This window comes from Mus pahari, chromosome 9 (genome assembly GCF_900095145.1).
Source record: "Mus pahari chromosome 9, PAHARI_EIJ_v1.1, whole genome shotgun sequence".
Classification (NCBI taxonomy): domain Eukaryota; kingdom Metazoa; phylum Chordata; class Mammalia; order Rodentia; family Muridae; genus Mus; species Mus pahari.
The window spans coordinates 81,042,579-81,057,595 of NC_034598.1; the positions used below are offsets into that span (position 1 = coordinate 81,042,579).

A 15,017-nucleotide genomic window follows, 5' to 3' on the forward strand; every position below is an offset into this window, starting at 1 on the left:
AATGTATGAGCCTATGTGGGCCATTCTCACGCAAACCACCGCTGAATTCAGATTCCTAGCACCCACATAGAAGTCTAAAACCTAGGTGTGCTGGTGTGCATCTGCCCTCGCAGTGTGCCGGAGGAGAGAAGCAGACCCTGAGGCCGGGGTGGCCAGATGCCACAGTCAAGATGATGGGCTTTAGGTTCCATAGAAATAAGATGAAGAGCGAAGGAGGAACATAGGCACATGCGACACGCAAGCATTGTCACGTGACTTTGAGTTAGACACTAACTCCCAAGTATAGCTGATGCTATTTATACATGCCCTTAGATACAGTACGCCATGTTTTTGTCCTACTTGTACACATTTCACCAAAGTTTTCACTGCTTAAAGGACGTATTTTTAACCCGCTAGATTCATAACCAACAAAAATAAAAATTTTATGCATACTTTTATTTCCAGTAATGAAGTGCAAGCAAGGCTTGCCTGTTTCATGATCTATGGCAAGAATGTTTTTTCAAGTTAGCAATGTTTCTTAAATTGGATGACTATCCAGTTACCAACTATGTTTTATTATAGCTGTTTTGACTTTGATCTTTTTGAGACAAGGGTTTATTCTGTAGCCTGCATAGATTCAGCCTCATAAGTGCTTGGATTGTAGGCATGCACCGTCACGTCTTCAAGTCAGGCATAGAATGGCTTCTGCGTACGATGGTTTTTGTGCAAATATCTTTAGGCCAAACAAACCCAAAATATCTCTGAGATACTGTTTTTATTTTTAAATCTATAAAATGGTGTTTTTTCATCTATAATTTACATATTAGATATCATACTTTCTAAAACAGTTGTAGAACACACCTCTTTCCAACATCCTTTACTTAAGTTCCCCAGCTGAAATGTTAATACCTAGGCAGCATTTAATGTGCTAGGTGTTCAAAGCTGCCCCACACCTCCCCACTGCATGTTACATTTCCATAGTATTGCTTCACAAAGAAGCTAGCGCTTTGCCTTAATCAGCTGAATTCCATTGTCGCATTCTCATCTGATGGCCTTTTCTTGGTTTCTGTGTTCATAGGGATGTCTCGCTGCTATTTGCCTTCCTTAGTTTGCTCATCGTGTTTCCCTCGTGCTGGATTGTGTCCTCCTGGCTGGTGTGGGGACTAACTCTAGTGTTTTACTTGATCATACGAGTTTTGAAATTATGGAGGACAGCCAAACTGCAAATGACTCTGAAGAAATATAGAGTCCATCTGGAAGACATGGCAGCCAATAGCCGAGCCTTCACCAACCTTGTGAGAAAATCACTGCGTCTCATCCAAGAAACTGAAGTCATTTCCAGGGGATTTACTCTGTGAGTTAATTTCTCACTTTCTTTTTTAAAGGATACTGTTCTGCTATTTACTCTAAGGAGAATGTCATCCATTTTTGTGTTACAGTTATGTCAGAAGTCCACATCGTCCCATCAGTGAAAAGATAGAGTCGTTATATATTAGAAGGGTGTAAAGTAGGGTTCTGCTTATCTGCTTGGATCCATGTTTTATGAAAAATGTTTTGCGAATCATAGTTACTTTAGCCAATTGCGATGTGACTGAGATAGTGAGGCTGTTTAATACTAATGCAATAGAGCCCACGTTTGCTTCCTTTGTTCCCTATCAAAAGACCTCATTGCCCAGTTTACATTGTAGATGTACCTGACACAAACTCACTTTAAAATGTCAGCATACATTAATAACACTCCCTGGCTGACCATTAGCAGCTGATGTTGCACGTTCCCATGGGGAACTAAATATTGAGCAGTCTAAGCTGTCAGTGTTTATGCTGCAGGATATATACTGGATACTTCCTGAAAGGGGAATGCAGAGCTAGGGCGATGGCTCAGCAGGTAAGAACACTTGTTCAAGCATGAGGACTTGGGTTCACATTCCCAGCACCTGTATAGAAAGCCAGGCATGGCCACCTGATGGAGCTGTAACCCCAGTGCTATAGAGAAGTGGTCAGGAATGTTGTTGAGACTTACTGGCTGCTGTCCTAGTTCTAGATTCCGTGATAGAACCTGTCTCAAGAGAATAGTGTCATGAAAGTGCAGGGTATGTGGCCTCCTGAGTACACTGGCATCTATATCTATATAAATATATACGTGTGCATACACCACATGGCACATATAGAGGACAGGAGGTTACACTCATTAGGGACAAGCTATGTTCCATATGCTATACTAATCATTTTTGCATACAATTTAATTATTCAGCTGTTCATATCCATCACCTCTGACTTTAGAAGCCCATTTTCAGTATACTAGCCTACCTATTAAAGATGGCAGTTGGACTGTAGTATATTTCATAATTTATTAAAGTATTTTTGAAATATTTTAATTAGCACATATCAATTACATAGTGATCTTTGCTTTGACATTCCCACACATGTTCATGATATATTTCAATCATGTTGACCCCTGTCACCTCCTTCTCACTATAAAATGTTTTTCTGTTGCTTTGTCCTGGGTTTGTGCTTCCTCTTGCCAAAAAAGCTCTGTCTGGAAGTCCGAGTGGAGAAGTGGAGGGATGTATAGGAGTCCTGGTGCTCTCCTGCTCCTTAGAACAATCCTGAAAGGACAGATGAGTGTCTCTGTTAGGCTTCTGTCGCTGTGAAGAGGCACCATGACCAAGGCAACTCTTAGAAAGGAAAATGTTTAATTGGGGCTGGCTTACAGTTCAGAGGCTCAGTCCCTTATTGTCATAGCTGGAAACATGATAGCACAGGGGCAGACATGGTTCTGGTGAAGGAGCTGAGAGTTCTTTTGTGACCCTCAAGCAGCAGAAGTAACTGCCCTACTAGGCCTGGCTTGAGCTTCTGAGAACTCAAAGACCACCCTCAGTAACACACCTCCTCCTGCAAAGCCCACCCACTCCAGCAAGGCCACACCTCCTAACAGTGCCACTTCCTATGGTCCTATGGAAGCCATTTTTATTCAAACCACCACAATGACACTGAAGAATTTTATGCCTTCTGCTGCTGGGTACAAAGCAAAACAATCCTGTGCATACTGATTTTATTCTTCCATTAGGGTTAGATCCAATTCTTACCAGTAGATAGCAATGTTTAAGGTGTTTGTCAAATTTTAAACGCGAAAAGGTCATACTTACGTAATATCTCCTTCTCGTTGTTGACTTACACAGCGTCTTATTGAGAGGCCTGAGTGATGAGTGGCTGTGAGCCCAGCCAGTGCTTAGACATGTATACAAGATGCTGGGACTTGTTAATTTTCTGACTTTTACCCATATCATGGACTTAACATGACAAGGTAAAGTCGGCCATTAAGCACGGTTCACCCTGGTTATGCCCTTGTACTGTACAGTGGCCGGTGGGTAAAGAGAATTGGAAGACATCACCTCAGTCTGTCCATCTAACTGGACAGTTGACAGAAAAGTCACAGAGGATAATCAGCCTTGCCTCCCAGTGACTCGGAAATATTTCAGTCTGTAAAATTGATTCAGTGGAGCACAAAGCCTGCTGCTTCACTCTGAAACCAGGAGTGGTCTACTTCTGCCTCCCTGAGTCCTTAATGGCAAATAATTTAACCTTCCTTTTCCTGTGTTTCCTTACTTAAAAGTAAGCCTGTCCGTCTTTGTCCATATCTCTTAGTTTGGTTTTACATTGTAAAAGTTCTACTTTCGGTGTCTGTTATATAGATGTGTGGTTTTATGGCGAAGACATACAAATGACGACAGTTTTGTCTTGCTATTGGAGAAGGTTACTGACTAGAATAACTGGCAGCATTTAGCCCTGCTTACGCTCAGTTGTAGAGCAACACATTCCAACACGTCACTGTTGCACATCCTTTCCTCTGGCCAGGCTAAGGAAAGCCCATGAAGTGTGAGAGCATGAGCGCACTGGCCCAGTCGGCCAGCACACAGTAACCGTCCTTTGCCTTTCTGTTTGCATCCCCTGTTGGCCACTGGTCCTGCTACCTCTCTGCACCCCTCCTTCACTGTGGTAGGTAAGAGCCAGTGGCAGCAGGTGGGTGACGAACTTTACCCTATACTTCTGAATGTACAGGACATATTCATATGCAGTCATTCGTTGCTCTGTACATGAGACCAGACAAGTGTTTCATGAATAGAATGTAAATGGGTAGTGAGCATGACATAGTGGTGATAATTAGCCCTTCATACAACCTGTTGATACTGGCTTTGAAGCCTATAAAGTAGTTCTACTGTAGTGTATTTTAGCAGGTAGAGTGTCTTTATGTAGAAATCTATACATTTTACTTAAACATTCCTCATTTCTATCTCAAATAAAATTTTCTCTATATTTGACTATTTTCTCTATATTCCTTGAGATTGTACATTTTTCAGTTGTTGCTCTTTGTTTGATTTGTGTGTTCTAGTGGCTTTGTATGTATCAAAAGAGGAGGGGACACAATGTGAGATACTTATAATAATTTTAAGAAACAAATTGTTTCTAAGTGTAATAGAATTGTGGATTTAGGAAACACAAACTTTAGGACACCTGTACAGTTGTATCACATTTTACTTTTCAAGTTTGCTTGACAGGGTCAGTGCTGCTTGCTCATTTAATAAGGCTGCCCAGCATCCCGGCCAGCATCTCATCGGCCTTCGGAAAGCTGTCTACAGGACTGTAAGAGCCAACTTCCAAGCCGCAAGGCTAGCTACCCTGTACATGCTGAAAAAATATCCTTTTGTCTCCGTGTGAGGCCAACAGTGTTTCCCACACCCTGAATGGCATGTTACACTTTCGCCTAGAGTGAACTATGCGTTGAGAGTGCCTGGTCCAAATCTGAGTTTTCTCTTCACCTGTGTTTACAAACTGGAAGTGCATTACAGGGGAATGAGAGTGACTGACAGGAAGAGATCCTGTCTGTGGATGGGTCATTACAGCAGGGGAAGCTTCTCAAAATCTGTCTTCACTGGTCTACAGAAAGAGGTCAAAGAGCTTGGCTTTGTTAGATGAGACCCTTTAAGAAAATGAGCAAATGTGGCAAATTTGTGTCCTGACATGGCAATAACCTAGTAACAGGAAACCCTTCCCCTTTCAAAGAAGACCCACGCTGGATTGCCTAAGTTCAAATGTTGGCTGTATCACTTTTTTACTGCATAGGTGACTCTAATTAATTTAAGCTAATTCCCTCTTCTCTGCTTGACTCTGTTCATCTTTAAAATGGCAGTAATACCATACTTAGTAAATTGAGATTCATTAATCTGTATGTATATATGTAATGTGAGATCTCTTTGGAAGCGAAGAGAATACCATTTAATTCTCATGAAGAACTTGCCTGTCTACTTTCTCTACTCCTTAAAATGTCTGCCAGCTCTGTGTCAGATACTCTTCCAGGTGTTAAAGAGACAGAGCACAAACATGAAGTACCACTTCTGAGGACTCTGGAATGTGGTCAATAAATAAACCAGCATTTACAATGCAATCTGAATGCTCAGGGAGTCTCCCAACATAGTAGGACAGCACATTTGACCCAGTGGGATTATGAAGGCTTTCACATGAATTGGCCCTCCAGGAATGAATAGGAATTGATCCTGAGAATACGAGCCTGTATTACAGCAAGATGCAGAAGAACATGGAAAGAGCTAGGCACAGGGGCACAAACCTTTAGTCCCAGCAGAGGCAGGTAGATCTCTGAGTTCGAAGTCAGCCTGGTTCACAAACTGAGACAGCAGGGCTACACAGAGAAGCCCTCTATGGAAACAAACAAACAAACGAAGAGAATATGAAAACAGATTTGATAGTGGCTTAGGAACTCCATCCAAGTAGGTAATCATTCCAGAGGTTTTTCTTGAGCACAAAAGCAGTACTGGACAATGTGATCGTCACTAGCACATTGTTATGTGCATAGATACAGTCTCTGCCCCAGAACATAAATTCAGAGTAGGGAGAATGAGAGAAAGTGCTTGCAGCAGTCAAGCTTTTCCAATACTGAGGACCTAGCAGTGAGCAAGGGAAACCACCCTTGTTCCAATGATGCTTTCTTTCTAATAGAGAAGATGGTAAAAATGCGCAGCAGTTAAGATTTGCAGATATGCCAGGCAGTGGTGGCACACGCCTTTAATCCCAGCACTCAGGTGACAGAGGTAATTGGCTCTCTGATTTTGAGCCCAGCCTGGTCTACAGAGTGAATTCCATGACAATTGGGTCTATACAGGGAAACCCTCTCTCCGAAAAAACAAAAAACAACAACAAAAACAACGAAAGAATGGGGGGGAATGTTTTTTCTTCATATGCTTAAAAATGAAGAAAGTAATGCAGAACTTGAGCATTTTGATACAAATTCTCTAGACTTTAACCGTATCTAGATGAATTGAGCACCTAAGATACGGTGTCCGTGTACAGAGCTCCTCGTAGATTAACTCATGTGTGATCTCTCTTGCCACACTGAGGGATTCCCAGTGAAAAAGAACAAACTGTTAAAAGCCAAAAGAGATTACACGGAGAATAAGATATCCTAGAAGAAGCTGGAAAGACACACAGTATGATACAGGAATAGATTCAATATAAATGCATATAAAAGGGAGGGAGCGAGGATTGAAAAGAAAAAGACAGTTAGACAACGTTATAACATGACTCCAGCCAGTGCTGAGGCTGAAGCAGGCTTATTTTTTTTAATATATCATTCTAGGTATGTACAAAGAATATGGTCACTCCTAAGGCCTAAACAGTAGTTAAGGAACAAACAAAGCATAAACAAAGATCCCATGATTACTGCATTCAGGCTCCTAACAAGACTCAGCAAGATACAAAGAACACATTCTTCACCTGTATTCATCTTGATGTACTTCTATGAAGTGTCAGATTCCTGCCAAATTCCTAGGAGTGACGCCAAAAGTTCTCCACAGAGGAAGATAAAGAAGATGGGTTGGGCTAGAGAGATGGCTCAGTGGTTAAGAGCACTGACTGCTCTTCCGACAACCACATGGTGGCTCACAACCATCTGTAAGGAGATCTGGTGCCCTTTTCTGGTGTGTCTGAGGAGAGCAGTGGTGTACTCATATACATAAAATAAATAAATCTTTTAAAAGAACAACAACAACAACAAAACCTTTCCTTGCCCTGACCCTCATGATATCTGACACCCTCTTCTGGGGGGTCTGAAGACAGCTACAGTGTACTTACTTACATATAATAAATGAATAAATGTTTAAAAAGAAAAAGAAGATGGGTCAGTGAAACAAGATAGAGCCAGCAGGTGCTAACTTCAGTCTGGGATATGTTGGGCTGAGGGATTAGAGAGGCAAAGAGAAGTGCTTGTTCACAGAAGGGCCCTGAGCCACTCCACAGCAAAAGCCTTTCTACAGCTTTAGAAGTAAGCTTGCCGGCCTCATCAGCCATCATTGGGTAGAGAGGCCCCTTGGTCTTGCAAACTTTATATGACCCAGCACAAGGCAAGGCCTGGGCCAAGTAGTGGGAGTGGGTGGGTAGGGGAGCAGAGGTGGGGGGAGGGTATAGGAAACTTTCGGGATAGCATTTGAAATGTAAATAAAGAAAATAATAATAATAATAATAATAATTAAAAAAAAAAAAAAAAAAAGAAGTAAGCTTGCCAGAACAACAGCATTTTAGCCACTGCAGACCTGCTCTTAGGTGCTTTTATTGCTTTCAGAATAACAAGAAGTTTATGGAATACACTGAATAGGGCAGTGGGCTAGGCAGTAACTAGAGTACTGCTGCCTACTGTGAGCTATTTAAACAAGACACTTTATTTAAAGTAACCCATAAGATACCTGAATGTTACATCACTATGTGAGACCTTACTATTCATTTCTTTAAAATAACTGATACAAATCTTCTGTCTGTGTTCAAAATAAAATTAGTAAATTTAATGTTTGGGTATTTTGGGCTATCTTAAATGTGCTAATGAAGAGGTGCTGTTGATGGCCTTAACCTAATTTAACCTACCCCCTGAACTCTGAGAGTGACAATGTCACCAACTACATCTGTGTGGTACCTTTTAAGGAGCTGGGGCTTGGACTCAGTGAAGACCAGATCTCGGAAGAAGAAGCTCGTAACCTGACAGACGGCTTCAGCCTGCCTGCCTTGAAGGTAACCAGCCTTCTTAGAAGGAAAGATGAGGAGTCCTCATGACGGAGTGCGCACATGGACTGTGCCATTGCTCTCTGACACAGGCGGGCTCCTGTTCCCCTTCCATGCCACCAAACGCCATGTGCTTTAGGTGTCATGCCACTAGCACTAAGAGCTGAGAGATCATACAAATTGGTGAAGAGATCCTTGTAGTTTGGTGTCCGTGATCTTCATTTAAAATACCATAGAGTATATTTAGAAATAAGTGGATTATTTGACAGGAAGCCCAAGTGAGTTTGTTTCAACAAACCTGGGTAACAGACTTAATATGTATATCTTTCTTTATAAAGTCCCCACAATTTTTCTTCATACCTTAGGGAATAATTTTCTCAATAGAAGCAGCTACGTGAAAGAATGTCATTGACAATATAAAAGTTAAATTTCAAACTTCAAATACTTTATGTGAAATAAGGAAAACTAGAATGACTTCAGTTCTTTCTGTGCAGGAATACTAGGTAACTAAAGTTTACAAGGGTAGGAGTTGAGCTCAGTGACAGAGTGTGTGCCCTGATATGCATGAGGCCTTGGTTCCATCCCAGCACCGCACATGGAGTCAAGCAAACAAAAAGAACAAGCAGAAGCAGGATACACAAACTGGTCAGTCTCAGAGCAGAACAAAATAGGCCGTGCAATAGACCTCTTCTTTATACTCTTGAAAGAAGTACAAATAGAGATACCAAGTGTTTTACAAAGGAACTTGATTATTATCAACTTCATTTCCAATGATGTTATCAGTGATAACTTTATTATCAATGAAGAGTCAAGGAGAACTCAAATGCAGGTGGTGACAGCATACACCTGACGGATGAATTCAAGTCTTCACAAAGGTGGGTAGCTGTAACCCAGAAATTTCCCTCTTACTAAGCAGTGAGGATGAATCCCATACATCAAAAGCATGCTAGAAGCAAATTAGAGTTCAGCTCTAGAGCATCAGTACTGATGTACACTGCAAACACTTCATGGTCTGCTTTCTTGATGGCTGTATCGGGGGTGTTTGGTTGGTTGGGTTGGTTTTGGTTTTGTGAAAATGTATTTCTCTGCTGTGTACCTCTGGCTGTCCTGGAAATCTGTAGAGTAGGCTGGTCTCAAACTCAGATATATGCCTGCTTCTGCCTCCCAAGTGCAGGTATTAAGTAAACACGTGCGCCACCACTCCCTGGCTGTGGCCATAGAAACATTAAAGAGAACAAATAATGGGGGGAACATAAGGCAAATCATAAAAGCCTTCGTCCCAGCACTCAGGAGGCTGGCGCAGAGCCCAGCTGGAGGCAGCCTGGATCCCATGCATAGCATGACCCTGTTTTAGCAGTCAGTTTCCAGGGAGGTTTGAAGAGGTCAGTCCTTACACTCCCTTTGTATGTAGTAGGCTCCATGGAGATAGCAGCTTCTCTTTGAAACTGCCCCTAAGAACCATGCAGGTCAGGTCCCATGTTGAGATGTGTTTTGTTTTGGGTTTTTTTTTTTTTTTTTTTTTTTTTTTTTTTTTTTGTCTGTTTTTACATAGTACTATTTTATTTTATTTATTTACTTTTCCAATGTTGCCCCCTTCCCGGTCCACCCTCCAAGAGTTCTTCACCCCATCTTCCCTTGCCTCTGAAAGGGTACCCCTCCCACCTCCCCACCTATTCACCCTCACCTCACCCTCCTCCCTCACATCCCCCTTCCCTGGGGCATCAAGTCTCTACAGGAGCATCGTCTCCCACTGAGGCCAGACAAGGCAGTCCTCTGCTACTATGTGCCAGGGGCCACAGACCACCCCATGTGTGTTCTTTGGTTGGTGGCTCAGTCTCTGGGAGCTCCTAGGGGTCCAGGTTAATTGATACTTCTGTTCTTCCGATGGGGTTGCGATCTCCTTTAGCTCCTTCAATCCTTCCACTAACTTTTCCATAGGGGTCAAGGTAGGTCCCCAACCTCAGACTAATGGCTGGCTGTAAGTATCGGCATCTGTCTCAGTCAGCTGCTGGTAGAGCCTCTCAGAGGACAGCCATGCTAGGCCCCTGTCTACAAGCACAATGTGGCATCAGAAATAGTCAGGATTTGGTGCCCACCCATGAGATGGATCCCAGGTTGGGCTAATCACTGGATAGCCTTTCCTTCAATCTCTGCTCCATTTTTGTCCTTGCATTTGTTTTAGACAAGAACAATTCTACTTCAAAACTTTTGAGTGTAGACCCCATGCCTCCACCGGAGACCCTGTCTATCTACTAGAGGTGGTTTCTTCAAGTTCTATCTCCCCACTGTTGGGCATTTCAGCCAATGTCATCGCCATTGAGTCCTGGGAGCTTCTTACATCCCAGGTCTCTGGGACTTTCTCTAGGTCCCACTCCCCACCCCTACCCCCTACAGCTGCAGCTTCCATTTATTCTCCTGGCCCTCTGGGCTTCTCTTCCTGTCTCCCCACATACCTGATCCTGCCCCCCTTTTCCTCTCCCTCTGCCTCCCTTCTTACCACCTGTGAGTTATATTATGGGTATTCTGTACTTTTTTGGCTAATATCTACTTACCAGTGAGTATATAACATGCATGTCCTTTTGAGTCTGGGTTACCTCACTCAGGATGATATTTTCTAGTTTCATCCATTTGCCTCCAGTTCATGTTGTCCTCATTTCTAATAGCTGAGAGTTTTTTGGAAGTGGGAACAATGATAAAATAAAGGAATGGCTGCATAGGTTATAGTAGATCTGCATACTAAACCTTTGCACAACCACTGTTTCTTGCTTGCAAAGACTTTGGAACAATGTCTGCTTCCTCTGCAATATTTAGGAACATAGTTCCAAAACAGCTGGAACTTTGTTTTTAGGAGGGGGAAGAATAGGAGAAAATACTAGTAATGCTCACTGGGGTAAGGGAAAGAACACTGAGTAATTTCTTTTATTTTCAGGGTAATCCTCAGGATCACGCTTTTACTCTGTAAAGGAATAAAGTCTTTTTGAAAGAATAAATTGAGATATTTTTAATTATGCAGAAGTTAATTTATATCTTAACCTGGACTTTAGACTTATCTCATTTTTTTTTAAAGATAGTAAAACTACAACTGCTTTTTTAAAGTGTTAAGTTAAATGAGAAGATTATCAAAATGTCTAAAGCAGAGCTGGTCACTTAATGGGTTCTTAAAAACAGTCATTGCTTCTTGTTTGTGTGTTACATAGATACTTATGTAAGTTCACAGGCTATGTGTTTTCCTTTTAAATTTTATTTTATGTATATGAATACCTTGTCTGCATGTGTATCTGAGCAATGTGTGTATATATGTTTGTATGTATGTGTGTGTGTATATATATATATATATATTTATGTGTGTGTATAATATATATATTATATATATATCCACAAATCAGAAGAAAGTATCAGACTCCCCATACCCTTACTTAACTTCAGTTCCCAACACCACATATCAGCCATTATGTGGGGCTGGGAATCAAAACTAGAGCCTCTGTAGGAGCAAGTGTTACTAACCGCTGAACCATCTCTCCATCCTTTTCTTTGCTCCTCATTGCTATTCTTTAAGGATTCAGAGAAGCAGTTTTGATGGTTTTATATCTCTTTAAGTTATTTTTGTTCAGTTGTTAAAATGTCTACTGAGTTTCCTATTTACGTTTTGATGTAGTTTTTGGTTTTGTCTGGTTTTTTTTTGGGGGGGGGGGTTCAAGACAGGGTTTCTCTGTATAGCCCTGGCTGTCCTGGAACTCACTTTGTAGACCAGGCTGGCCTCGAACTCAGAAATCTGCCTGCCTCTGCCTCCCGAGTGCTGGGATTAAAGGCGTGCACCACCATGCCCGGCTTTGTTTTTGTCTGTTTTTTAAATTAAACTGTAATTACATCATTTTCTCCCTTTCCTTTCCTCCTTCCCAATACCTTCCTTGTATACCACCCCCATCTCCACCTCAAAATCGTGGCTTCTTTTTCTTTAGTTATTATAATGTGCATCTTTTCTTTAGTTGTTAATTATAGCATGTGTGTGTGCATGTATGCATGTGTGTATGTGCATGTGTAAATGCCTAAATATATGAATATAACCTACTCAGTCCACTCTGCATGTGTATGTGCATGTGTCTCTGTGTGTGAATGCCTAAATATATAAATAAATGCTGCTCAGCCAATGTAGTATTTATTACCTGTATGTATATGCCTTCAGGGCTGACCACATAGTACTGAATAAACAGCTAAGGGCCCATCGCTGGGGCAGACTCTCCTGCTACTGCTCTCAGCAGTACTTAGTTTCCTGTCGTTCTTTGTCTAGGATGGAGGCCCCATGAGATTTGCTCCTCATGAGGAGTCATCTAGTGGTATACTTCTCTTTCTTTCTGCTATATCTCTCGAGCATGAATTCACAGAGACCGGAGAAATAACTCAGTAGTTAGGAGCACATAATGTTCTTCCTGAGAACCCAAGTTCAGTCTCATTACCCATGTTAGGCAGCTCACAACCGCCTCCTGTATCTCTAGCTCCAGGAGCTCCGACAGCCTCTTCTGGACTCTGTAGCCATTTACTACATTCATGAGTATAAATACACATGTACACATATAATCGTTTTTTAAAAATAGGTTTGCAGTTTTCATGCCAGACATGCTAATTCTTAGAACAAAGTAGCAACCTCATTTTGAACCCCAATTTATTTGTTTTTCCTCTTCCTTTCCTTGAGATAAGATCTCAAGGCTATAGCCTTAGCTAGCCTTGGAACTCGCAGAGATCTGTTTGCCTCTGCCTCCTGTGTGCTGGGTTAAAGGTGGGAACCACCACAACTGCCTTGAACACTAAGTTCCTTTTTTTTTTTTTTTTTAAATCTGTGTTGATGTTTTGCCTGTATGTATGTCTTTGCACCACATGTATGAAGTGCCTCTGTTCCAGGACCAGCTTGAACTGGAATTACAGATGGATGTAAGCTGCCTGACATATGGTGGCTAGGAATAGAACCCAGCCCAGGTGCTATGTAAGAGCAATGCCTGCTGGTAACTGCTGAGCCATCGCTTCAGCCTCAAATTCTTGATGTATATGTATTGGTGCACACATACCACAGCATTCCTATGGAGGTCAGAGAGCCACTTGTAGGGCTCCCTCCTTGCACCGTGTGAGTATTGGAGATACAACCCAAATGGTCAGGCTTCGTAGCTAGTGCCTTTACCTGCTGAGCTATCTCATCAGCCTAAAAATCAATTTTTCCATTTCTAATAAATTTGTGAGACAGGATGTCTTTAGGTATATCCCTGGCTGTCCTAAAACTCACTGTGTAGAACAGACTGGTCTCTAACTCAACAGATCTGCCTGCTTCTGCCTCCTGAGTGCTGGTGTTATAGGCATGTACCACCATACCTGGCTTCATTTTATTATTTTAAATTATGTGTGTCTGTATATACCACATGAAGTCAGAGGTATCAGTTTCCTCTGGAGCTGGAGTTACAAGCAGTTGTGAGCTGTCACGTGGGTGGTAGAACGTGAACCCAGGTCCTCTGGAAGAGCACTGAGCCATGTCTCCAGCCCTCCACCCATTCTTAGGTCATTTCTATCTAGGATAGGTCTGTGCTGAATTACATATAGGTATTGGCTTCTCTACTAGTATGGAACAACTAACAACTCATAGCTTATGACTGCATAATTCAGGATAGTGTCCTTGCTGATCTTAGAGTTAGTTCAAGATCAGATTGGTCATTATTTAGGATAATGTGAAAAGTTAAAGTCAGATGGTAAATTTATAGTTTGTTTTGAATGTAGACATTTTTATTGATCAGTATGTTTTCAATCTCCCCCCCCCACCCACCTTCTTGTCCCCCCACCTCCCCCACTGCCATCTTAGGTTTTGTTCCAGCTCTGGGTGGCACAGAGTTCAGAGTTCTTCAGACGCCTGGCCCTGTTACTTTCTACAGCGAATTCGCCTTCAGGGCCCTTACTCACTGCTGCACTTCTGCCTCACCGTATCCTCTGTGACGTGACTCAAGGTCTACCTCATGCTCACTCTGCCTGCTTGGAAGAGCTGAAGCGCAGCTATGAGTTCTTTCGGTACTTTGAAACTCAGCACCAGTCAGTCCCCCAGCGTTTATCCAAGACTCAGCAGAAGTCGAGGGAGCTAAGCAACGTCCACACAGCAGTGCGCAGCTTACAGCTCCATCTGAAAGCACTGCTGAATGAGTAAGTTGAGAAGCCCTAAGGAATCATCACAGCAGTAAGCAATGTCACTCAGTCCATTCGGACTGTTCCTTGTGTCGCCCCTAGAAAGAAGGAAGAAAGAGGAGTGTAAAGGATGGTTTGTAAACACGAGCTATCAGAAGACAATGATTTCTAAGCTCTATAGTTTAAGAGAATCATTTATCGCTTTCCCTTTTCTGGTTTCAGCAGAAAACAGATGCTCCTTATCTTTGAGAGATAAAATGGAGAGGTGTCTTAGTTTGTGTTTACTGCTGTGAACAGACACCATGACCACAGCAACCGTTATAAAGGACAACATTTAATTAGGGCTGGCTTACAGATTCAGAGGTTCAGTCCATTATCAAGGCAGGAGCATGGCAGCATCCAGACAGGCATGATGTGGAAGGAGCTGAGAGTTCCAAAGGCAAACAGAAGACTGACTTCCAGGCAGCTATGACAAAGGTCTTAAAGCCCACACCTCCAACAAGGCCACACCTTCTAATAGTGCCACTCCTTGGGCCAACCATATTCAAACCACCACAAGAGGATTATCAAAAATGAGCACATTTTTAACCCTCTTAACATCAGACGTTATAACTGGAACCCACAGTCTGAGGGAAGTACCTGTCAGTACTCTATAGCATTATGAAAGGTGCCACTGTATATAGCTAAAGGGTAATACTACTTTATAAATACATCAGAACATGTTTGGAAATATTTCTATAGCACAAAATAAACTTCTTGGCCTCAGTAAAGGGTAGTGTCCATATTTTATATTTGTTAATCCTCAGTTTACATAATACTGACAT

At 42.1% G+C, this 15,017-nt stretch overlaps 1 protein-coding gene across 5 annotated transcripts in view; it reads left to right on the plus strand.

Annotated features, from left to right (window-relative positions):
- Vezt (vezatin, adherens junctions transmembrane protein) overlaps positions 1-15,017 on the plus strand; it is a 69,819-nt gene that overhangs the window by 39,565 nt on the left and 15,237 nt on the right. For 3 of the 5 annotated variants that reach the window (XM_021204844.2, XM_029542358.1, XM_029542359.1), the window contains 4 exons: positions 1,058-1,333; positions 4,536-4,673; positions 7,902-8,049; positions 13,880-14,211. In XM_021204844.2, coding sequence (XP_021060503.1) covers positions 1,058-1,333; positions 4,536-4,673; positions 7,902-8,049; positions 13,880-14,211 — 894 coding nt within the window. Of the gene's footprint in view, positions 1-1,057; positions 1,334-4,523; positions 4,674-7,901; positions 8,050-13,879; positions 14,212-15,017 lie in introns of all 5 variants that reach the window. The other 2 variants (XM_021204843.2, XM_029542357.1) reach the window with 1 other exon arrangement.